General features: G+C 39.9%; 3 protein-coding genes across 3 annotated transcripts in view; 2 read left to right on the forward strand and 1 right to left on the reverse strand.

Moving 5' to 3' along the window:
• The first annotated feature begins 1,299 nt into the window (after positions 1–1,299).
• On the forward strand, positions 1,300–4,415 carry mlana (melan-A). Its single transcript, XM_087792213.1, has 5 exons — positions 1,300–1,377; positions 2,646–2,754; positions 2,879–2,975; positions 3,037–3,144; positions 4,227–4,415. Exons 2-5 carry the CDS (start codon positions 2,666–2,668, stop codon positions 4,293–4,295), a joined length of 363 nt encoding a protein of 120 aa, XP_087648339.1. The 5' UTR covers positions 1,300–1,377; positions 2,646–2,665; the 3' UTR covers positions 4,296–4,415.
• Positions 4,416–4,525: 110 nt separating this feature from the next.
• On the reverse strand, positions 4,526–19,890 carry brd10 (bromodomain containing 10). Its single transcript, XM_087792212.1, has 10 exons — positions 19,445–19,890; positions 17,823–18,465; positions 17,225–17,422; positions 15,108–16,570; positions 14,964–15,022; positions 12,521–12,610; positions 12,336–12,451; positions 12,071–12,264; positions 10,126–11,724; positions 4,526–8,341 (listed from the first exon to the last, which is right to left on the reverse strand). Exons 1-10 carry the CDS (start codon positions 19,461–19,463, stop codon positions 6,936–6,938), a joined length of 5,787 nt encoding a protein of 1,928 aa, XP_087648338.1. The 5' UTR covers positions 19,464–19,890; the 3' UTR covers positions 4,526–6,935.
• A 3,991-nt stretch (positions 19,891–23,881) lies between these two features.
• The window catches only part of uhrf2 (ubiquitin like with PHD and ring finger domains 2), a 49,395-nt gene continuing 48,013 nt past the window's right edge, over positions 23,882–25,263 (forward strand). The window contains exon 1 of the mRNA XM_087792225.1: positions 23,882–24,200. Within this exon, the coding sequence (XP_087648351.1) occupies positions 24,048–24,200 (153 nt within the window). The 5' untranslated portion in view covers positions 23,882–24,047. The remainder of the gene's footprint in view (positions 24,201–25,263) is intronic.

Genomic DNA, 25,263 nt, shown 5'->3' on the forward strand with positions numbered 1-25,263 from the left:
AATGTGGAGCCTGTTGAGTCTCAGAAGCTACGGAGCTCTAGACCTGGTGTTTTTGTTGGTTCCATGTTGAGGGTCTGGACCACAGTAAGGTAAGGTACAACTTAATTGATCCCTCAGGAGGTCTCCTCTGAGTCGTATATATGAAGCTCAACTTTACTAAAACCTTTATTTTGAGTGCACTTACCTCAATGTTGAAAACTAAAAGTTAAATAAGTTGAAAAAGTTGAGTGAGTTTTCGCAAGTTATGATCTTAGTGAGCTGAATGTGTGTCCTTGGTGGTGTCACCTTGAGACACGAACTTTGTTTATCTGAGGAGCTGGCACAGGGAGCTGGTTCGGGACATCTTGAGCGAGAAGCACCTGCATGTTTGTGGTCGTCAGCAGACTCGTCCGCACCTTCATAGTGGCCTGAGAACATTGGTATCATGTGTCACGTGCGTGTGGTCCAAGCATGAGATGAAACAGACGTGATGTCATCCTGACGTCCAGACAAACACGTGCACGAGCTCCTTGATCAGCTGACTGCTGTGAAAGGAAAATAACAATTCAAGACAGTCTGTTGTCGCGAGACACAGGCGGACAAATAACCTCTGTGTTCATGCCTCGTATTAAGTATATATAACAGTTCAATCCATTTGACAATTAAAACGATTAAACTAAAAAAGCCTTTTATGTCTCCAGGGCCCCCTCTATTGACGGAAAGCTTCACCTGCACCAGAGGAAAATGATTTAGCCTAGCTTCGTTTTTCATTATTTACTCCAACATTTATTTCCAAATTCTGAAAAACTGAAATCTCCACAGTCCAATACATGACGACGAAGTTCGACTGCCATTGAATGCACCGCTTGCTGTTAAGGAATACATATGGCTGGACAACTTTACTTGAATCTCAAGAAATTATGAAATAGACGATATATGTTGTAGGATAACTGTTCTAGAGCTGCTATAGTTATTTATCCAGCTTCAGGTTGCATACTGTAATGACCTGATCAAATGGAAAAAAATAATGCTAATGTTGTTATGATGAACAATTATAATCTGCAGCATTCATCTTTGTCTCAACTTTTCTAACTGTTTCCAATAAAACCAAGTTTCTACTTGGTTTTTAACACAAAACCAAGTTTTGGTTTGGTGTTACATCTTCGAACAACAGTTTGATGAAGCAGCAGCTGCTGTGAAGTTTTCCACCGATAACACAGGAATGTTGCGTTCAGGGCCCCGGGGTTTTCACGGTAATTACGCCGCTTCAATAGGTTTAACCATGAGCCTAACCCGTGACGGTCATGAGTGGTTTGTGCCCCCTTCCGCTCTCCACGACTGATATATCTGAGATCCGAGGAGAGAACAAGTCGCTCCAGGAACACTCGTCTTGTTAAGGTGTGGTAAGATTATTTTTATTTGACTTATTTGACTTGACTTATTTGACAACATTTTGTTAGTGTTCCTTACATCATTTGGCGATCTTTGTTTTTGTTAGTACTCTAGGTATGAGGCGTTTTGGACACAATTTGGATTTTCTAAAACGAAAGATTTCGAGGCTAAAAGGGATAAAAAAAATTATATATATATTTTTAAATAATTATGTTTGTTAACAAAATATTAATGTAAATATTGAAATGACAGAAACCACACGGAAAGAAAATATATAATTGATGATTTAAACTCGCAGTAATGCAAAAAAAAACACATACTTTGTTTAAAGTTAATTAAAAAATGAATTACTTATCGAAAACACGCCTCTAAGAGAACTACCTTTCAAGGGCTTGGGTTCAGGGATGAAGTCCAGGTTAAACAAAGCAAGAGAATGATCACTCAGATGGACATCAAGTACAGATACATTAGAAATGTCCAGGCCAAGAGTAAAAAGTCTAAAATGTGGCCTTTTTGGACAGTGGGTTCAGAAACATGTTGCTCAAACTGAAAGGCTTTATTCAAAGTTAAAAGTTATTTTGCAAAACAAGATGTGATGTCATCAACGTGAAAATTAAACTATCGAAGAATATGAACAGATTCCATTGCGCGTCTTCTTTTAACCTGTGCACCGGAACGGGATCTTCTCTTCCTTCAGTTCTCGCGGAACTCACCCGGTATCCGACAGAGCAGCAGATACTCCGGAGAGTCTGTATGGATGACACACTGTCTTGTGTGTAAAAGTCATCCATCGACTTTCTGATGCTAAACAGAGAGTCACGATAGAGCATAAATGATCATAAATGAGTATAAGCAGTTGTGAAAACAACTTTTTCAACCCAGAAGCGCGGGAGAGATCCTAGTGCTGCCGGTCACAGGACCCGCCGAAGCGGAAGGATATTAACAATACAAACAACAACAAACAAAAAGAATAACAAATACTTAATATTTTTTGTATTTAAAGTTTATTTTCATAGGAATAATATATAGATAGATATCAAAGATCTAATTTGATCATGCAAAGGGATTATAAACAAAAATACCATGTAAGCCAAAAAAAACCAACGCATTGAAAATATAACAGTGAACATTGAAAATATAAATGTGAATATAAGTTCAGACACAGTTTGCCCTATTTTAATTATATTAGGCTGTTTTTTCACTTTTTTATTTTTAAATGAGTGTAAATACTTGTTCAAATCTGCAGACCTGATACTAATAGAACAACCCTGTAGCTCTCAGGACTTCCAGATTGATGCGTTGTAATAACACAGACGGGATGCCACGAGGAGACTTCAACATCTACTTCTCCAGCAGCAGAGGAGGACCTGTCAGAGCAGAAGAGTATGTTCACCCATGCATGATTTACTCACATTCTTAAATAGGTTGATCAAAAGTATCTCTAGCTCAGGCTCATTGCTGCCACATCTTGAAGCTCTTGCAAGTCGATGTTGAACATGTTCCTCAGGGCTCTGGGCATCGCTCTGCTGGTGCTCATCCTGGCTGCACTTCTCATCCTTGGCTGCTGGTATTTCAAGAAGAGAAGCGGCTACAAATTGATCAGGGTGAGGCGTGACACTTAAAAAAAGAAAAATACAGGTCCGACATCTTTCTTTTCTCTCTTAGAGCCCCAGGTCTGGGTCGCCTAGATTCACAAGAGGACACTTCTCAGAGGCTGGACCTTCATCAGAAAACAAAATGCCTCTCGCTGATTTTGGCAGCCTTCGTCCTGTGGTGAGGATCACGCGCCGTGGTTTCTTGTACTTAACTGTGCTCAAGTGTCACAATGAATGAAGTCGTCACAGTCAAATGCTTTTGCATACGGGCACTCAAGAATACAGTTCTTAAAGCCATCACACAGGAGACTTGTTTATAAGTTCCTGAGCCAGAAGCACGTGAAGGTGATGCAATGCCATGGGTTGAGATTATTATGTCAGCAGACCAAAGTTATCACAAGTTTTAACAGTGCAGGATTCTTTTTTTTGTACAATTTCTAGTATTATCATTATGGTTAAACCAAAAAATAGAACGAAGGAAAAAATGGAAAGAAAAAAAAAAAGTTTTAATTGAAAACTATTAAGGAAATACCACCTGGTAACCTTAGAATTTCTAACAAAAAAAATATGTTTGCAGTAGAGTACAGCTGGTAAACACAAAACAATCATGTGACAAAAATTGTATAGTACAAATACATTTAAATTATGTAGTACAAAATAGTCCAAAAGTTAAATCAGACAAAGCCACAATAAAAACGTATGATGTGTTTTGACATGAAAAAAAGATGTTAAAAAGTGTATAAAGTAGTTACCAATAGACGATCAGGAGAAAATAACAAAATAAAGATTAAGAAAAAAACTTTGTAAACCACTACTCAAAATGTATACAAATGTAAAACAAATGAATAAAAGTATGAGAAGTTTATCTACATTCCTGGGAAACTAAAATAAATAAGAAAATTAAATTCAAATATTAAAAAAAATTCTCTACATGCAAATTTTAACCAAACATCCTTATCATATCTTTAGGAATTTTCCATCAAGTTTTGCAACAGAAATTCATCCACCTCTCATCTTCACCACAATAATGAACCCTAATGGTCATCTTCGCCCCATCTCCCAGTCTTCAACATTTCAACACTTTATATGCAAACTATCTGGCCTTCATACATCTAGTACTTTAAAAAAAAACACACAAATCAGTACATAAATATAAAGCAACCTTGATATGCTGAACATGTTTTGTAATATTTTAATTTAAGAAGTATTTGGTTCTAAAAATACCTGCAAAAAGTGATATTTTTTTTCTTTTTTCTCTAGATTCCAAATGCTCCTCCAGCCTATGAGAAGCTCTCATCAGGACCCCTCCCCCCTCCGTATTCCCCCTGAAAAAGCAGAGATGAAACACCCAAGACTCTAAACCTCATCGGAATTTTGAGACACTAGAAAATGGATAAAATATCTATCAATGTAGGTAAAAAAAAATCTGAATAAAGAAGATTTCTCACAGTCGTTGTTGGGGACAACTTAACCATTTAATTTTAAGCAATGATGTCCACATTTTTTTCAAGAAAATGTACCTTAACAAACTTTCAACACAAACATAAGGCAAAAATAAATAAATGTACCAGCAAAACATTTGTGGTTTAGAAAAGATTCATTCATGTATTTACATTTCTAAGAAAAGAGATGAAATGTAGTTGAAACATTCAATAAAGTTAGAGAACAAGGAATAGTATCCAAATAATTATCAAAAAAGAAACAAAATGCTTTACAAAAGTTACACTTCATGTCAAAGCGCCTCCTAGATTAAAAAAGAAAATGTTTTTCAATACTGGCCACAAAGAAAAAGAAAATTACGAGTCATTAAACTATTTTCAGCGCAAATAAAACCACCACAAATATGGATCTGGACTGAATCAATTATCAGTTTATATTTTATTAACTTGGGATTTATAAGACACATTAATATGATGAAATAATATTATTGCTTTGATTTTATCAGTGGTGATGTAAATATAAAAAATTATAATGTAGCCCATTTGAAGTGCAAATCATAAACTGCAAAAAACAACAGTAAATCATTTTACAGTTAATATATATGTTGAATTACTCGTAATGATTTTAAGTCACGTAGCTTAGGTGCTAAGCATGTTAACTAAACATATTAACACGCAAGTTACAGAATAACGGTAAGTGTTAGTCGTTGATATTCAAGACTGTAGCTAGATTGCTACGCTTCATGTGTGCGTTGTGTAATTCAGAAATCCTACAAAAATAATGACAGTATTTATCAGAAGTCACATTAGAGAATGAAAGTGAAAGAGCTTGATTTTTTTCTTTTTAAGTACTTTAAAGTCAGGACAATGAACTGATGACGAGAGGGGCCTTCTTCTTCATCCACACTACCATGTTTTCCCATTATAGCTCTATGAACCATGTGAAGTTGTTTTTCTATGATGAACCAGTGTGGCATCATGTACATTGGTAAATAATGGAGATAAGTGTATATAAGAATAGAAGTCTCACATAACCGGCATAACAGTATGCTTAGAATGCCTTTAAATACATTTTATTAGACAGAAAAAGAGGATAACAAAAGGAAGAGAAAGGATGCTAAAGGAGTGAAAAATATTAAATACAGAATTTAAAATGGAAAAAAGTAAATTATACATTATTATTATTAATGAATAATGACACAACATTTTTGTAGTTTTTCTAACAAATTCATGCTGAGAAAAGAACAAAAACAGGTCAGTTTGACAAAAGCATAAAAGCTTTACTAACTGATCTAATTTTCATATAGTAGAATTTAAATAGAAAATACAATTGGAAATTCAGCTATAACAGCAGAACTGCTTCTTATTGAAAATAGATGCAAACATAAGGGAACAGAAAAATGCAGGCCAAGGGATGCATGTGGCCCATGGGTCGCATTTTAATGGAGATAGAGTTTGGGTTTCTCCAACTACGGGAACAATATTGGTGGACGTTCTTTACGCGTTAAAGTGATAATTCACCCAAAATTCAAATATTCCTTATTCTCTGCTCTCCCTCATGTTGACTAAGGGTTGGAATTATTTTCAGAGTTATCCGTTTCTTTTTAAAGTTAAAGGCAAATATGTATGTTTATTTTAATGTAGGAATGGCGCTCAGTTGTCTTCATCTTTATCATAAATTAAGCACTTATTAACACATAAACACCTCCATGGTGCTTGTCTGTAATGTTCATCTTGGTTTAAAGTATTTTATTATTTTATTATTATTCCGAAAAAACCTAAATAAGTCTGTTTTAAAGAATATATACGTTTACTTATCAGCCTGAAGTCATTCCTCAATCGAACACATTGCAAGTGTCAGTGCATTATGCGCTAGATTTATACCAGTGGCCTAGCAGCTTCTGCTAAAAACAAGCTTAAAATATAGAGTTGATTTTCATTGGGAAACATTCTTAATTTCTATGTTTATGAGATGAGCACTGCAGAGGTATTTTTGATGATATTAAGTGAGTCATTTTTGGACGATGACAACAGAGCACCAGACATACATTAAAATTGATTATTTTCCATCCTTAACTCTAAAAAGTAACAGATTACTCTGAAAATAATCCCAACCCCTAGTCAAGGGTGAGAGAGAGTTAATGAATGATTTTAATTTAGGGTGAACTATTTAAGCAACTTTAAATTTTGCGGATGTGGACCGACATACATAGGCATAAGAGAGAGTGCAGCCATTTGTTTAGATAGTAGTCAGTGTGGAAGATTAGCAAAAAACATTTCTGAACTAATTAAATGTGTTATAATAAACAGAAATTGTGTTATAATGCCCTGGTGGCAGACTACAGTGTTAAGATTTTTGGAACGCTAAAATAGGTTTATAACAGGCTATAACAACTTCAAGAACAAAGAACCTCATACGGTCACTTCTAAATTTTAAGGGTTCCAAATAGTTATCTCTTTGGGAAGAAAATCCAGGTAGTGTGGATGCAGCTCTGACACCGGTAACTATAACCATGCGATCCTGCCTGCCTTAAAAGCAAGCTCCAGTGGCGGAGGAGGGGGCATCAGTGTTGGTGGTCACATTCTCCGGATTAATCTGGCACTGAACTGTGCTAAACATGGCCCTGTCGGCGCTACTCAGAAGCTTGGATGCTACATTCTGGTTTATTCCTGAGGCTGACTGGAGGTTGGTCAAAGCGATGGGTGTAGGGCTGGAGTCGCTTGTCCTCAGCCGATCGATAGTGGGTGAAAGGGAAGTGGCGGCAGGCGCTCTTTGTAGAACTGTGCCAATAGTTTGTATCTTGGTTTCCGTGCTTACAATTGGAGTTGCCATCGGCACCGGTTGGGTCCCTGCTCTAGCCAGAATGGGTTGCAGCAACGTTGTCGCCTCTTTGATGTTTTTGACTCCCACAAACGTATACGGCTGAAGGGGAGTGGCTGCAATTTTCCCTGCTGCTTGTTGCTGTGGAGCCTCCGTCGCCTCCTGCATGTGTGGATGGGAAAGTACGTATGAAACATCTGGGATAACTGGGATGGGAATGCTGGCCTGGCCTGGCCGGAACATGGCTGCCGCAGGTGGAGACAATACACAAGCTTCTTCAGGTAGAGTGGTGGGGGAACTTACAACTGGAGGTGGTGATCCAGCTCTTAACCTGATGGTAGCCAGAGTGGAAGTCAGAACAGGGGGATTGGTCATTTGAAGGTGACCCAGCGCTTGTGTGTTGTTGAGTGAAGCACATAATGCAAAAGGCTTGACCTTCTTTGGTTGAGGATTTGGAGGTCGCACATTTGTGGGGACTACGAATGATGAACCAATTCCAGTGCTCAGCTGAAGGGTAGGAGGCCGGGACAGAACTGGTGCTTGTGGCGCCACCCTCACCAAACCTGGGTGAGGTAGCATGGCATGGACACTAGGCACTTGATGAGAACTGGGGTTTGATATGATCAGTACATGGTTGCCAGGGCCTAAACCCTGCGGTGGAACTATATAACGCGTGTTATTTAGAAAGATCTGCGTCCCTGCAGCAAGGGGTGTGGCCGTGTTGATGACAATTCTCTGCTGGACCGTGCTGGCAGCAGGAGCCTCGGGGGAGATTTGACTTTGTGGTCGGTTCACAACAGGAGAGGGTACACTAGTTTGACTAGTCTGTTGTCTTACAAAAGGGTGATGTATGGAGGAACTCTGTGCACTGTGATACACGGTGGGCAGCATCCCAGTGGTCTCACTGGATGCCACAGACAAGGAAGAACTTGAGACAGTCGGGACACTAGTCAGTGTAGATCTAAAGGAAAGGGGAGCGGAACATGATGCAACTGATGATGTCATCAGTCTTGCAGGAGTTGCTGGAGAGATTCCTGGTAGTGATACAGAGCGTGACAGAGCTCCAATGGACTGCCCAATGGTGGTGGTCCTCCCTGACAGCTGGACTTGAAGACCTGTATAAACAAGATGTCCAAATGAAAAATGTTAACTCCGATTTAATGAAAATTATTTTATTTATTAAAAAACAAAAGTCAGACAAGTAGGGATGAAAATCTGAATACCTTCATATTTATTTGTCCCCCAAGAAAAAAAATAAAATATATATATATATATATACAGTGGGCAGAACAAGTATTTAATACAATACTGATTTTTTAAGTTTTCCCACTAACAAAGCATGTAGAGATCTGTAATTTGTATCAAAGGTACTCTTCAACTGTGAGGGACAGAATCAGAAATGCAGATAAAATGCAATTCATTTCCACTTTATTGCATGACATAAGTATTTGATTGCCTATCAACCAGTAAGAATTTAGGCTGCCACAGACCTATTAGTTCATCTTTAAGAAGCCCTCCTGTTCTCCACTCATTACCTGTATTAACTGCACCTGTTTGAACTCATTACCTGTATAAAACCCCACACACAAGTCCACACACTCAAACAAACTCCAACTTCACCACAATGGCCAGGACCAGAGAGCTTTGCAAGGAGATCAGGGATAAAATTGTAGACCTGCACAAGGCTGGGATGGGCTACCGGACAAGGCAAGCAGCTTGGTGAGAAGGCAACAACTGTTGGTGCAATAATCAGAAAACGGAAGAAGTTCAAGACAACAGTCAATCTCCCTCTGTCTGGAGCGCCATGTAAGATCTCTCCTTGTGGGGCATCAATTATCATAAGGACAGTGAGGGATGAGGCCGGAACTACACGGCAGAACCTGGTCAATGACCTGAGTAGAGCTGGGACCACAGTCTTAAAGAAAAACCATCAGTAACACACTCCGATTTCATAGATTAAAATCCTGCAGTGTACGCAAGGTCCCCCTGCTCAAGCCAGCGCATGTCAAGGCCCGTCTGAAGTTTGCCAATGACCATCTGGATGATCCAGAGGAGGAATGGGAGAAGGTCATGTGGTCTGATGAGACACAAGTGGAACTTTTTGGTCTAAACTCCACTCGCCGAGTGTGGAGAAAGATGAAAGATGTTTACAACCCCAAGAACACCATCCAAACTGTGAAGCATGGAGGTGGAAACATCATTCTTTGGGGATGCTTTTCTGCAAAGGGGACAGGACAACTGCACCGTATTGAGAGGAGGATGGATGGGGCCATGTGTCGTGAGATCTTGGCCAACAATCTCCTTCCTTCAGTATAAGAATTGAAGATGGGTCGTGGCTGGGTCTTCCAGCATGACAACGAACCAAAACACACAGCCAGGCCAACTAAGGAGTGGCTCCGTAGAAAGCATCTAAAGGTCCTTGAGTGGCCTAGCCAGTCTCCAGACCTGAATCCAATTGAAAATATTTAGAGATCTGAAAGCCTGTGTTGCCCAATGACAGCCCCAAAACCTGAACACCCTGGAGAAGATCTGTATGGAGGAGTGGATGGAGGACCTCTACATGCTTTGTAAGTGGAAAAACTTAAAAAATGTGCAGTGTATCAAATACTTCTCGACTGTAAATATTTTGACAACTGCCTTTGAAAAGTTTCTTGTCTGTTGTTGTATATGTCATTATGGATCAAAACGGTGTGTTTGAAGGGATGTGTGAAGGGCTTTGCTAGTTGGATAAAATCTTTAAAGTAAAGTAATTTTATTCACCAAATACAGAATAATAGAAAATCCTTTAACACTGTATTTATTATTTAAATGAAGAATCAAGTTCCAGCTTCTTATTATCTTTAAAGTCAAACATAATTTTGTTTAACTCAAACATTTGTTTAAATTAAGTGCTACCCACCTGTGGGAAGTGTGAAGCTCCTGCAACATAACGCATCGTCTGCATTCTCACCACTAGTAGGCCGTTCCAAGTAGGCACCCATCTTCAGGCTTGAAGGACAAGTTTTGAGTAGTGGTCCACCTGATGCTTTCACCTGGTTTGGAACCACTGATGAAGAGGCTGGTGGTAGCGTTGACTGGTTGAGGAGCATAACTCTGGTGCTGGTAGGGCCATTAGTCTGAGAAAGTGCGGCCGTTGTCGCATGAGAGGAAGACGATGGTAAAGAAGACGGGGTCATCAGGAAGAATTTAGCAGATGGGGATTTCCCAAGTATATTTGTACTGTTCACATTTAAGTCTGATTGATGAGAAGCAGCTTGAGCATGATCTTTGACCTTTGCTGTCGCAGGACGAAAAGATGTGTACGGACTTTGACAGACACTTGAAGTCGGTACTGTAGGTGTGGAATGTGTTGTAGGATTATTCAGTTCTTTGGAGTCCTTATTTTGGATCTTGGAAGTAGAGGTCACGGCTGGAGTACTGGCAGATGAAGTTGAGGAAGTTGTGCTCAAGGTCTGACACATTTTCGACAGTATAAAAGCGTTAATCTGAGGAGACAGAGTGATGACCGGGCCAGAGGAGAAATTATTGAATGAGTTGGCGGATGTCTGGACTCTGACGATACCCGTGTTGCCTCCTCTCGTCGTAACCAAGATGGACTGTGAGTCCCGAATGCAGATGGTTTTCAGCTCCTGTTTAGGCTCTGGCTGCTTTTCCAGCGTGGTCCCAGGCCTGCTTATTGGGGACATGACAGAAGGAGAAGGTGGGGGTGTTTTGTTCATTCCCTGGATAAGTGAAATTCCCTTCATCACCCTTGAGTGCATTTTTGACGCATCATTTGTTATAGCTTCTTGCTGAGAACAGATGCTTGTATCAGGAATGGTGAACCCAGGCACATTGGTGGTCAAGCATAAAGGGGTGTTAGAAACTGGAACCTCTTTATGCAAGTGTGACATGTTCTGTTCAGGTTTCTGAACTAAAAGTTTTGGAGGAAGAATTACCACTTGCTGCTTGACTTTCCCACTTGTGTCACCCCCATAGCTCAAAAGCTGTCCCAAGCCTTCAGCCACTTTGTGGACCACTTTGGCAGGACTTTTTGGTTCACTGGGTTTGAGAAGATCTATTGGCACAGTGTTCAATCTCTCTTGTCTATGTGGCTGCTGCGAGTTGTGCGGAGATCTTTGTGCTTCAGGAAATGTGGTTGCCACCACTGCAGAGGTTGTCAGGGAGACTGAAGACAGCTTCCCATGTCTGTGTACATTGTTGAGCACAGTGCAATCAATAGGCCGCTTCATTAAGGTCACTTTGTTTCCAACACTCCTTGCCAACAAGGTTGGAATAGGTGTGTAGCCTTTTGGTAGTCCTACAGTAGAATGCAAAATATTCGGCAACTCTCCATGTGTAGAGAATGGTCCAAAGTCTTGAGAGTCAAAATTACTGCAGCTACTTTGAACCGATGACAACGGACTGATGCTCTTCGTACTGGCAACATTAAGTTGAAGGTTGTTTGGAAATGAGAAGATCCGTTCTGCATACTCTGCCACGCCATCCCGGTTTGTGGCTGCAGAAAAAAGAGAGATTTGAAGTTGAAAAGGATCTTACGAAGGACATTCAGTTCTATTTTACGCTGCAATTTCCTTTTATATGTCTGTGTCAAAAAGTAAATTATTTCTATGGAGACTTTTAATCCAAGTTTACTCTGACTTTTGTTTCTTTCTATATCAATATCTAGCTGTTAATTAACAAACTATGAGTTGTTGATCATGTATTAAATTGAAAAAGAAAAGACTGATTGAAACTGGATTCTCCAACTTAAAAAAAAAAAAAAAGGACGAACATAGACCTTATCCTTACTCTGCAATTGTAGATAAGCAAGTAAACATTACGAAATACTCTATGTAACTAACCTCCAATCCCAAGACCTCTAGGAACCGCATGCTCCAAATCATCCTCTGATACCATGTGATCTAATGACAAGCAAGTCTTCCCTGAATCTTTTTCTTCTTCTGATGAGGAAGATGTTGAAGCACACTCCTCACGAGAAAAGCTGTTATAGTCAGGATGCTTTTTAAAGTCATCAAATTCCTTCTTCAAACTGATTCTGTGGGAGTTGAAGTATTACAGATGATTAAATAAAAAATAGAAATTACTTTTACTTAAAAAAAAAAAGACCTGTTTCTTTGGAAGGCCTTAACGAGTTTTGGTTCCCAAGGAAGAAGTTCATTCAGTAGTCTGATCAGAGTACTGTGGAGTTCCTTGACAGCCTCTCGTCGATAGAACCATCGACCCTGACAGGAAGTAGGGATCACATGATCAAACACATTTTCACCTAAGAAGGAATATTTAAATATACTTACCAGGTGGTTTTTTGTGCTCTCTAGTTCATCTAGCTCATCCTCTATCTTACTGATCAGAGTCCGCAGCTCAACGAGGTTGGCGCAAACCAACTTCACAAGACATTCAGTTAGACATTCATACAAACACAAGGTCATTGGAATGTATATATAGTAAAGATGTTTGATGTAACTAATAATAATCAATGAAAAGGCCCCAATTACATTCATCATACATAGTTCGGTCATTCATTTCCAGCGTTTAGCTGATCTTTTCTTTTAGTTTAGACCAGATATACAGTCAAATGGACTTGGTTTGGATACGTTGAGTCCAACAGCAGAAAGAAAAATCAAGAATTGTGTCAGTTATATGGTGATAAATAAGAAAACTTTCTAAAAGGCCTGCGTGCGTAAACCAAGTTTGTGTTCGTAATTCTTGGATTCTGTGCGTACTTTTCAAATGGGTGCGTGTTTTCTGCCAAAAATACGAGTAGATAGTAGTAGTAGTTTTTTTAAATAAACTTTTACAAAAATAATTACAAGTACGAATCAGAATATTAAAAGTACAAATCACTTTCCTGTCAAATATGACGTCACAGGGTCATTCAACGGTGACGGGTGTTACTCATCGAACCAAGATTGAGTGATCCAGCCGGCACATAGCGCATGCGCAACCAATTCATCACATACTTTTGAAATGTGCTGAACAAACAAATGGTTCAACGAACATAATGAACATTAGAAAATAGAAAATAATTGTCAAGTCACGCAGAAAAATGATTGCCCCCATGTGCCATGGCAGGTAATTGTACGACTACATGCACTTACATTTGGGAAACAGATGCTGTGATCTGTGCCACAACCATGAGAAAACTTCACTAACAAAAAAATCCTTCCTCTCGCTTGGTAGTAGTGGTTTATGGGCTTGACCAGTAATCCATTGCAGGATCTTGCCAACATTCAATTGCACGCCATTTTCTCCCCCTCTCTGGTCATCTTGTTCTAGAAAAAAATGTATGAATTGTCGAATAAATATATATACACACATACTTTATATTCTAAGCTTCATATCATAACATACATATCGCAATCTTGAACTTCCTGGAGAAAGTCCTGAAAATGGTTCATGACGTTTACGTTTGGTGTACTTAACGGAACCCTGAACTGTATTCTGGCACACACTTCTCCAGGATGAAGGATGCATCCACCGGTGTACAAAAAGACAAGTTCAGTGGATCAACAAAGCTAATCGTGTTACCCTGAAAAAAAGAATGTGATACCTCATCATCTTTCCCTGGAACAAAGAAGGGCAGACAGAGGTTGAGGTTGTTGTGCTGCTGCATGACCTTCACCAAGTCATAAAGATGCAGACCTTTCCTTAACTGTTCAAGCATGGGGATGACTCGCATGGTTGAATGCAATACAACAGTTCCATTCCAGAAACATTCCAGGAAATTATCTGAAAAATGTTTCTAAATTATTAAAAAAGGAACTTTTTAAGTAAAAAACTTAACCTGGCATTTACGTAAAGTTATTACGCAACTATCTTCATAGCAGGGGCCAAACATACCTTGTAATTTCCTGGTGCAAAGACTGCCCAGTGCTCAGGGATGGTTCTGCCCGCTGCTGTTGAGGCTGAGCCTGTTGGGGCTCATAAGTAGAGCCCATTAAGCCGCCTGGCAAAGGGGTTCGTCAGTTGAACGCCTCTACTCAATCGCATGTCATTCTAATTATTGCTTCCAACTGATAGAAAAAAAAATCCAAGATTGACTACATGGTCAAAGCAAACACAAATAAAGTTTCTTGCTGTAATTACCTGCATTTAGTTCGCTGGCTGTTCTGCCATTTCAAACATATGCTTTCGGTATGCTAATGTTCTGGCTGGATCACTGAATCTTGGTTCAATGTGTAACACCTGTGACCGTTGAATGACCCTGTGACGTCATATTTGACAGGAAAGTGATTTGTGTTTGTAACTTTGATTCGTACTCGTAATGTTTTGATCCGTACTCGTAATTTTTTAAAAACTTAAAAAAAAAAGGATTTGTACCTTTCTTTTTGTTTGTAGAAAACACACACACATTTAAAAAGTATGCACAGAAACTGAGAATTACGAACACAAACTTGTTTTATGCAAGCACCACTTTTAGAAAGTTTTCTTACCACCTAGATGAACATCTTTTTCAAAGAAGATTGAGCAGTGTTTAATACAGTCTTTACTGTATTTTTGAAAATGCCCTTTCCATCAAGATTGCAGCCAATTCATTAAATGTTATAACATGCTGTGAAATGTTCAGTACTATAAAACAACATCTGGTGATTTCAGGGGGCAATTTAAAAAGATTGGGTATGTCAAGCAACTTAACTTTTATTTGTGTAGCTACCAGGGGAATTCAAAACATTTATGTGTGGATTACATTGTATTCAATTCTAATAAAAAAGAGTATTATTACTATTTTTTGGACACCTTAAATGTTGGCTCCTCTGAAGATCCCTTTTTTGATCTGGCTGATTCAGGTTTTTTCCCTGTCAAACAAAAAAATTAGAAAACCAAATTAAACCTTTGAATCACAAAACACACAACTCTCATTCTAATGAGTAAACAAATTACCAGGTTTATGTTTTTTCTTGTCTTTCCTCTTGGTCATCGTTGTAACTCCTGTAGCAGCTTCCTCGTCAGAGAGACAAAGGCTTACCCCGTCCACTGGTCGCAGCTGCTCATCCACTCCTCTCATCATCAGCAGCTGTTGCCTTCTTCTCTTTTTCTTCAACTTCTTTTTAGTCCAGACTCTTTCAGATAAACCCTTTTCACTTTTGTTTTGAGAACAATCTGAGGGTAGTCCTTGCGGTGTCTCGTTTGAAATCCCTTCCTCTGATTTGATCCCTGGCAGTTTGTCTGGCGAGCGAACAGGACAGTGTCCTGTGTAGCTATGCATATCTACACTCAGGCAAGGGGAGTTTGTCTCAGCCCGGATAGTGCGGTCGAATTCTGTGGCAGAATCCGACTCACAATTTATTTTGGACTTTTTAGATCGGTGTGTAGATTCGACAGCCTCATTCTTACAATGTATTTTTAACATACTTTCTTCAATTCCTGCCATCATGCAGTCATTTTTTCTTTTCCTTTTGGCGTCTTCACTTGAGTCTCTTTCAAAGCCCAAGTCAGAATCTTCTTGCTTAACTGGCCATAATTCGAAAGACCTTTCACCTTTTTTGCCGATTCCATTTTCCCTACTCAAACTTCTTTCCATTAAACCCTTCTCAAAATGTGGATGATCTGTGTCCACGTACCCATCCCCAGTCACTCTGGCCATCATTTCATCTAGCCCCCTATCCTCCTTCTTTGAATCAAATGCAATCTTCTTAACCCACACAGAAGGGAACGGAAAAGCCGGGGGTCTGCTGGGACTCTGGCGGTACACCCTAAGATCAGAACCGCAGAAATGTGGAAAATGAATGTAAGCATTCTCCTTCCCGTCATATCCCAAAATTGACTCTCTACATTCATGAATGGGCTGTGCTAGCACTGCATCCCGAATGTCCTTCTGTGTCTCATACACGTTATCACAAAGACCTTTCATGAGCCATACACGTTGGTGAAATGGCAGTAAGTGAAAAGGAGTCTCTTCTAGGGGTGACACATCTCCGAGGTGGATGAAGAACTGGTGGCAGAGTCCCAATTGTTCGGCTCTAGTTGGCTGATCCCTGGAACTACCGACAGCTCGATACCACCCAAGGACCCGCTGTCTCAGCTCAGACTCCCATCGAGAATAAGGCAGCGTTGGCCGGCGATGCAACGTGGCCCTTCTTTGCCAAGGGGAAAGCAAGGAAGACATGACTTTAGCAAGAAGTGAGCTGCAGCGAGGCATCAGTAAGCAACGCTCCAACTCATAAAATACAATCTCAGGAAGGTTAAGGGCCGACTGAGCTAGGCAGAGGAAGTGTCCTATAGCTGGCAGTTCCCAAAGCGTGTCAACATTACTAGGAGAGGCCTGCATTAACAAGCTTTGCTCCCACTCTTCTACCTCTTTTGCTGACATTTCCTCTGCTTCTTTCTTATCGAGTTCCCGCTGCCTGAAAAAAAAAAAAAAAAAATCTTTTAACATGTTCAAATTGTTCAGCAAATGATTCAACACTCTTGAGTAGCCCCGCCAACCCCTCCCCCCCAAAATCCCCAAATTATTTAAAGGCCATTCAGTACTTATTTTGAGACCCTCAAGTCTAAATTTGAGATTAACCCCTATCATTTATTTAAATAAATACTAACCACACCATTTTCCATGTGCATTCATCTCTGTGACTTAAACTTAGTGACTAATAAGAATTAAACCACTTTATCTATTAAACTTTTTGTCGGAAAATTATTTTCCCAGCTGATTTTCCACCACAATGACCTACTTTCTTTATAAGAAACATATCCATTGCATCATAAACATATTTTCATGTAAATGCTCTAAAGTTATAAACTATTCCAAATTTGAACTTTAACCAAAATATCATCCAATGAATAAGTAATATTACACTTCAAGTGTAAAGTAACTTTGACCAATTCCTCAATTTGGCACAGACACAGCGCACCTATACCAAGAAGCTAATTTCAGACTGCGTCTAAAACTTGGGACATAGAATATACCTCATACTGTACTCTTAATCATAACAAAGAATTACATTAAATGAATGTATACACTTGACAATAAACTTGTGTTAACAACTATCATTATTTAGTACCTTTTCTCTTCTTTTGCCTTCTGTTGTTCCTCCATGCGTAGAACCTGGACCATGACAGACTCATGCCCGCCAACAGTGGTTGAGAGGTTACGAGGTGCAGATCGCCTCCTAGTTGAGGTACCACCTGTCACACGTTCTTCCTCGGCCCCAAATTGTCCTTTAGAAGTCACTGCCAGGGTGGTTTTCTCTCGAAGTGACCTTGTTTATTAATACAAGAAAAAGGAGATATTCCTTTTGCGAATTGGCAGGAAGAACAGAGACAATAGAGCTTTGTTGTCACCACAGGACACAGTGTGTTTTAGCAAAGGAAATACCCTGGTTCTGGATGGAAAAAACACTACATTCGACTTACACTACACACACTTTTACACTATGAAACTTTTACTCAATGAGAAGAGATATAACAAGATTGTATCTCAATTGCGTTGCATGGTGAATACTTAATGTCCAAAACTAATTATTTAATACTAATATGAGTACTCTAAAAGTAGGCGAGGTGTGTGAATGAACGGTTGTCTGTTTGTCTGTCATCATGAATGGAATAGGTTCCATTTATAAATATACTGTATATTAATGTTGTGATCTTGCAGAGCGTTACCTGGACAACAGCGTCAACTTCTGCTCCAGCATGACCTCCAGCTTTTGAGCCTGCTTGGAAATCCAGTGGTCCACACCATGGAAGCGATAGCAGTTTTCCAACATGATCCTGAAGTCAGCAACAAACTGTGTGATTGATTTGTACTCCTGCTGCACAAACTTCTCCTCGATCCTCGGCAGACATATCGATCGATTTTGCGTTGTTTGACCAAAGCGACAGACCCCTCCATGTTGGGCTACCTTGTTACCAATGGGTTTGAGGAAGGGGGTGGCCAACGCTTTGTGCTTCTCCAAGAGAAAAACAGTGAATATCCTGTAGGCCTGCTGGACCTCAGAACTCATATTCTCCTCAAAGCTGCCGCTGTTGCTGGAGACGCAGATCTCCGGTAGAGTACACAAGTCATTGGTAGAGTACTCAGTGTTGTCACCCTGAGTTGGAGTTTGTTTGTTACCACAAGAGTAGTTCACAACATCGGAATTGCAGCTGCCAATACCGAGCGCATCGTCCTTCGGAACAAGGTCCATATTCTCAGTGCTGCTGGAGTCTGAAGAAATATTGTTGGGTTGGGCTAAAATCATGTTCACTTGGCTCCAGGGTCCTCTGGTTTGGTCTTTTTTGTACTTATGGGCCATGGTGCTGGTAACTTGAAAGAACATGAGGTGAAATATAGAAACCAGATGTCACAATACACAATACAATAGAAAGATATCATGTCATCAAGGAAATATCATATATTGTCATTAAATGGCAGGTTGGTATTCTCAAGTCTGTTCATATCTAAGCCTACACAGGAACATTTAATTGTACTAGAAAAGTAATTATTAATTAATTTCACATACTATAACCATGTGTTCTTTTATTAGTGTCTGTGGTGCCATTGGTTTTTCAATAGAGAAACAGTCCCTCAGAAATGTGTTCAGGTCAGACCAAAACCTTTTATTATAACTTAAAAATATGTTTATGCTTCTAGCATGTTTTTCTGTCCTACCAAGATATGAGAGTTGACCAATTCATCATGCTATTCATTCCGGCTTTTCTTTGTTCCATATACTATATATTTACATGTAATTTATTAATTAATTTCAATAATATTAAGTACTTAACAGCTCATCTGTGATCAAAGGTTTAACTGTCTCAGAAGCCAAATAACAAAGACCATCTGAGGATTTAATGTTTTTTTTTTTTACAAGGTTTCTTATCCGTTGTTATTTTCCCACTTGGTAAATACATCTCCAACATTCTTAGTCCTAATCCTTGGTACCTGACTCTACATCTACATACAATATTGGAGACATGTCGAAACAATAACCTATATATAATTACACCATAATGAGTTAAATATTAGCTCACAACTCTTACTTTTTCACAATCCGAAAAGTTTGAATGCACTTAAAATGGAGGACAATTTAACGTATATACTGTAATGTTTTAATTTATCAACAATAAACACGTTTTAAAACTTTAGTCAGCATCTGGCTAGAGGCTAGCCAGAATGAAGCTAAGAGGTTACCTTGCTAACAGTTGTCTTAACCCTCTAAAAGTTTGGTCTTCAATATATCTTATTTAAGCTTTGACGAAGCTTTACAGTTATGGTCAAAGTGAGCAGAGACTTGTCAACATACCTCCAGTGCGGCTCCTCATGCACCAGCAGACCAGCAGAGCTTAGCGACAGACTGCTAGCCCGGCTAGCTTGCTATTGTTTGCAATCTGGGGCCTGCAGTTGCTTCGTTCGCTGCCCATAGTTGCTCCTGGATCCGACCTGACTTGAAGATAGAAAGTGCTATGAAGAACACCTCATGGCATCTGGGCAGTCAGTGAGGCAAGTCTCCGCAGGAAAAGTAAAGGAAGCAACAGCAAGGCTGCCTGACTGTTCAACAATACACCACAGTTCATTCTCACTCCACATCCACCAAGTTTGTGAGATGACAGCGACTAAATAACACGTCGGTAGAGATACGTCCGCTTTTCCGGCGATTTTCCAGCTTTGGTGAAGCACCTCTCGGAGGAAAGTACGAGTAAAGACTGTTGGAATGAGCTTGCATGAAAAATACACAACGTTCACTTCCACCCTGCGTGAGTCCGATGCAAATGAACGTCAGTGACGTCACTACCAATGCCCCTCGCGAGCGTTTCGCACCATGTCATGGATATTAAACCTAAACAAAAACAATTATGTTTACATGTAATCCCGCATAATACCATTATTTGGTATATTGCGTTTATTATTTTACCATGACTATGTTGCATATTAGATGGACATGGGTGTGTGTTAATCCAAGACCATAGACTAGTGACGAGTGTAAATTCCACCTGACAGATAAAAAAACACATTGGAAAATTCATTTTATTCAAGTACAACGCATGCGACCTCCTGAGAAGATACTCCCGGACATAAGTCCAAATCCTCATCGCCCATGTTATCGTTACCCGAGTGTCATCGTGATTCTTTTTTTTAGGAACATATGTGCATTTCGATTAAATTGATAACAGTAATAGTAGTAATGTGTTGTCGGTGTGTTTGTCAACATGAAACAACAAGAATAAAAGCCTGCTATTTCACAGATTTATTCATCTAGTCCCATGAACCACGTCAGGAATCCACACGCCTCTGCCCCAGGTTTGGTTGACGGAGTGAAGTCCTCTAGTGATGATAGTGAGTTCTGGCCGCTAGAGGTCAGTAATGACAAGAAAATACAGCGATAGCGCACAATTTACAAACCCTCCAAAAGACCACGTAATAAATAATTTTCATAACACACGTAAGGATATTGAGAACGTTTTTAAAGATGAGAAATTTGTATACTTTATTGAATATTGTTTTGATTGTTCAAGCACTTTGTGACCCTGGTCTAGAAAAGCGCTATACAAATAAAAAATACTTACTTATTACTTACTTAAATTATGGGCAGCTAAGGTCAACACAAGGACTCACTTGTTTGATTAAATAATTGACATATATATATATATATATATTTTTGTATCAATTTACTAAATGCAAAGTGAGCGAGAAAAAAAAAGAGAAATCTAAATCCAATCAATATTTGCTTTACTACCCTTTGCCTTCAAACCAGCATCAATTCTTATAGGTACATTTGCACTAAGTCAGGGGTTTTGTAGGATTATAGTGAAGTGTATGATCAACCAATTAAACCAAACCGTTTCATTAAGTGAAAAAGATACAGTTGTGTAGGAGCTTAAAACTGGGTGAGGAACAGCCAAACTCTGCTGCCAAGCTGAGGTTGTGGAAGACAGTTTCATATCACAGGTCAGAAACCATGACTGAGCACCTCAGAACTGGCAGAAACCAGTGGGACCCAGGTACACCCATCTACTGTCTGGAGAAGTCTGGCCAGAAGTGGTCTTCAGTGTCAAGAGTTGCAGCCAAAAACCCATTCCTCCGACATTGAAACAAGCCAAGCGACTCAACAATGCACGAAAGCAAAGGGACTGGGGTGCAGAAAAATGGCAGCAGGTGCTCTGGACTGATGAATCAAAAATGGAAATATTTGGCTGTAGCAGAAGGCAGTTTGTTCGTTGAAGGGCTGGAGGGCGGTACAATGATGAGTGTCTACAGGCAACCGTGAAACATGGTGGAGGTTCCTTGCAAGTTTGGGACTGCATTTCTGCAAATGGAGTTGGAGATTTGGTCAGAATTAATGGTTTCCTCAATGCTGAGAAATACAGGCAGATACTAAACCATCATGCCATACCATCAGGGAGGCGTATGATTGGCCCAAAATGTATTCTGCAGCAGGACAACGACCCCAAGCATACAGCCAATGTCATTAAGAAATATCTTCAGCCTAAAGAAGTAGTAGTCCTGGATTTGATGGTATGGACCCCACAGAGCTCTGATGTCAACATCATGGAGTCTGTCTGGGATTACATGAAGAGACGGAAGGATTTGAGAAAGCCTACATTTACAGAATAACTGTGGTTGGTTCTCCAAGATGTTTGGAACAACCTACAAGCCAAATTCCTTAAAAAACTGTGTGCAAATGTACCTAGAAGAATTTATGCTGTTTTGAAGGCAAAGGGTGATCACACCAACTATTGATTTGATTTACATTTATCTTCTGTTCTTTCACTGCATTTTGTTAATTGATGAAAATAAACTATCAACACTTCCATTTTTTAAAGCATCCTTAGTTTACAGCATTTTTTCACACTTAACGCCTAAAACTTTTGCACAGTACTGTATATATACACGTGACTTTGTGGACTGGAGAGAGGCGAACAACTTGCAGCTGAACACCTCAAAGACCAAGGAGATGGTCTTGGGGAGGTCCAGGACAAAGCCACGTCCAGTGTCCATCAGAGGTGACAAGGTGGAGATAGTTGACAACTATAAGTACCTCGGTGTGTGGCTGGACAGTAAACTGGACTGGTCCTGCAAAACAAACCATGTGTATAAGAAATTTCAGAGTAGACTGTACTTTCTGAGGAGGCTTCGATCATTTAACATCTGCAGGAAACTCCTCTGCATGTTCTACCAGTCTGTGATGACCAGTGTTCTGTTGTGGTGATCACAGGATAAACTACTGTCCATCATGAATGGATGGATCTATATCTATATCTATATCTATATCTATCTATAGATGATAGCTAGATAGATAGATAGCTAGATAGATAGATAGATAGATAGATATATTATAGATATATTTATCTCTCTCTCTCTCTCTCTCTCTCTCTCTCTCTATATATATATATATTTATTATTTTAAATGTTATTATTAAATTGATTGTATTATTAATATATATTACAGCAATTATTCACAATGTATTTATGGTCATCCACTTAATTTTACTACACAAACTACAAATGACGATCCATTTAAGTAAGTCTGGATCAAGGTGGGTCACGAAAACAAATGTCAAAACAAGTGATACCTTAAACACGTTTGTTTTCGGGCAGCCGGGTCACCTTGACCCAAAGACCGCACAAGGATTAAAATCAGAAAACCTTTATTAGTCCCGCGAGGGGAAATTCGGTTTAACAACAGCAAGAGAAATAAAAACACCCAGAAATAAAAACGAGAAAGAAAATCTAAATAGAATAAAAGATAAATCTGCGCTATATAATATATACACAATCATATTTACATAAATAACAAGAGGTGCCGTTAAATAGTTATCTTGGTGTGTTCTTGTTGTGGAGTCTGATGGCAACAGGGAGGAAAGACCTGCGGTACCTCTCCCTCACACACCGGGGATGGAGCATCCTATCACTGATGGAGCTCCTCAATGCCCTCAGTGTGTGCTGGAGAGGGTGAGACAAGTTCCTCCTCATGGAGCCCAGCTTGCTCCGCATCCTCCCTCCAGTCACTTCCTCCACAGGATCCAGGGGGCGCCCTAGGACGTAACCGGCCTTCTTAATAAGGCTGTCCAGTTTAGCCCTATCCCTTGCTGTCATGCTGCTCCCCCAGCAGACCACACCGTTGAAGATGAGTCATAGAATGACTTCAGGAGTGGCCCCTGGACACCAAACGACCTCAACCTCTGGAGCAGGTAGATTCTACTCCGCCCTTTTTTATAAAGAGCAGCAGTGTTATCCACCCAGTCCAGGCGGTTGTTGAGGTGAACACCCAGGAACTTGTAAGTCGTGACAATCTCAATGTCCTGTCCCTGGATGTTCAGTGGTGAGGGGGAGATGGAGGGACACCGCTGGAAATCCACAATCAACTCCTTAGTTTTGCTGGAGTTGATCTGAAGGTGGTTTTCCAGGCACCAGTCAACAAAGTCCTGGACAAGTCCCCGGTACGGCCCGTCATCCCCGTCCCTAATGAGGCCGACAATGGCGGAGTCGTCCGAGAACTTCTGCTAAATACTGTACGTCCTATCGGTAGCAATGCTAGATTATTAAGATAATGACAATGAAAAGCACATTTACATAAAATATCAAAGATACATTCATTTCTTTACTTTAAGTCTTGCGCATCACTATTTCAGAACGAAGGCTAGGGATTACGCAACACTGTATTTCGTACGTATACCTGCACCTTTAAGGCTGCTGTGCTCCGTCAAACTACATCTCGCGAGATTTGGTTGGCGCCGCGACCTCATGAGAAACATCTCCTGTGCGAGCCAGTCGGACGTTGTTACCTCTGCAGTGTGAGGGCAACGAGGATCTAAATACTTTTAATTCCAACCTCTTGAAGAGAATTACAAAAATTATTGCACTGCGTAGTTCATTATTTATTTGAGGTGCAACGGGGTGAAGCAGCGATGTGGATACAAATTCGCACTATTGACGGGAAGGAGACCCGAACCGTGGAGGATCTTTCAAGACTGACCAAAATTGAGTCTTTACGCTTGAAAATACAGGAGATTTTCAATGTGAGCCCGCAACAGCAGCGGTTATTCTACCGAGGGAAGCAGGTAATTACAAGGGTTCCATCACTTCCAGGATAAGAACATTGTTCGGGGGTTCTGACTGCTGCTCGCTCTGACGGGGAGCGAGAGGTCCTCGACTCGGACTCCCGAGCTTCCTGTTTTTACACAAATTCTCCCAGTAGTTCTTGCGCAAGAGTCCTCGGGGTTGGTCCCCTAACAGCCCCCTCTATGTGAAGCCATTGTGGGGAGAATGTCCACATATTGTGCACAAGTGTTGTTTTGGCTGGCTAATGCAACACATGTCTCTCTGCTGTAGACATGTTTGTTTACATTGAGAGAGAAAGGTGATCGTCGCCTCTGCGCCCACATGTGCTCTCGTCAGGAGCATCTCAGTGAAAACATGCGTTACACGCTGTCATTACACCCACACAATCAGATTCTACGCACAATCTTTATAATAATAAGGATATTGTTGGTTGTGGAGTGAAGTGAGAGAATGTGTAAGTCAAAAGTATATGAAAAATAACAATTTTAGATGAAAGAATAGTACTGTATTGTTTCTGAAGACTGATTTCGTTTGTAAAAAGAGTAGATGCATAATCTATGATGAACTTGGAGTAGAGCTTTATACAACATCTAAAAACCGAGCCAGCTGTGAAAGTTGGTATGAAGCAAATATGTTCCATATAAAGGCACATGGTCTGCTTCAACACCCAGCTTAGTGTGGCCAAATGGCAAAGCCAGTGATAAGAAAAAGTAAGTGATTTATTATTCTCATCATTTCAATGCCACTTGAAACTTTTTTGTACGACATTTTTATAAAACCTAATATACTTTTAATTCTTCCATAATTATGGAGAACACATTTATAAAATACAATCATTCTTTCTTCCTCACATTCAATTATAATTTGCCCTTCATAAAAATTCAAATATCCCCTTCATAATGATCTCCACTCTCTGACCTGTCTGTAGCTATACCATAGGCTCTTCCCAAGTTCCTGTCACAAGGCTAGATATTGTCTATTTGTCAAGCTTCTACCTTTCCCAACTGTTGGTGAGGCGGACAAATACTGGGTGTTTAAGATTCACTCCCGTAACTAGACTTT

This window comes from Callionymus lyra, chromosome 5 (genome assembly GCF_982586985.1).
Source record: "Callionymus lyra chromosome 5, fCalLyr1.hap1.1, whole genome shotgun sequence".
Lineage (NCBI taxonomy): Eukaryota > Metazoa > Chordata > Actinopteri > Syngnathiformes > Callionymidae > Callionymus > Callionymus lyra.

What these genes read in the sequence shown, in the direction of transcription:
- brd10 (XM_087792212.1), bottom strand. An exon ending in CAAGAAAAAACATAAACCTG is followed by an intron (nt 15,023 to 15,107) that starts GTAATTTGTTTA and finishes TTTGTTTGACAG; the next exon opens with GGAAAAAACCTGAATCAGCC. An exon ending in GAGCTTCACACTTCCCACAG is followed by an intron (nt 8,342 to 10,125) that starts GTGGGTAGCACT and finishes TTGTTTATACAG; the next exon opens with GTCTTCAAGTCCAGCTGTCA.
- mlana (XM_087792213.1), top strand. Translation starts at nt 2,666, where the DNA reads ATGCGTTGTAATAACACAGACGGGATGCCACGAGGAGACTTCAACATC. An exon ending in GGACCTGTCAGAGCAGAAGA is followed by an intron (nt 2,755 to 2,878) that starts GTATGTTCACCC and finishes CATGTTCCTCAG; the next exon opens with GGCTCTGGGCATCGCTCTGC. An exon ending in GCGGCTACAAATTGATCAGG is followed by an intron (nt 2,976 to 3,036) that starts GTGAGGCGTGAC and finishes TTTCTCTCTTAG; the next exon opens with AGCCCCAGGTCTGGGTCGCC.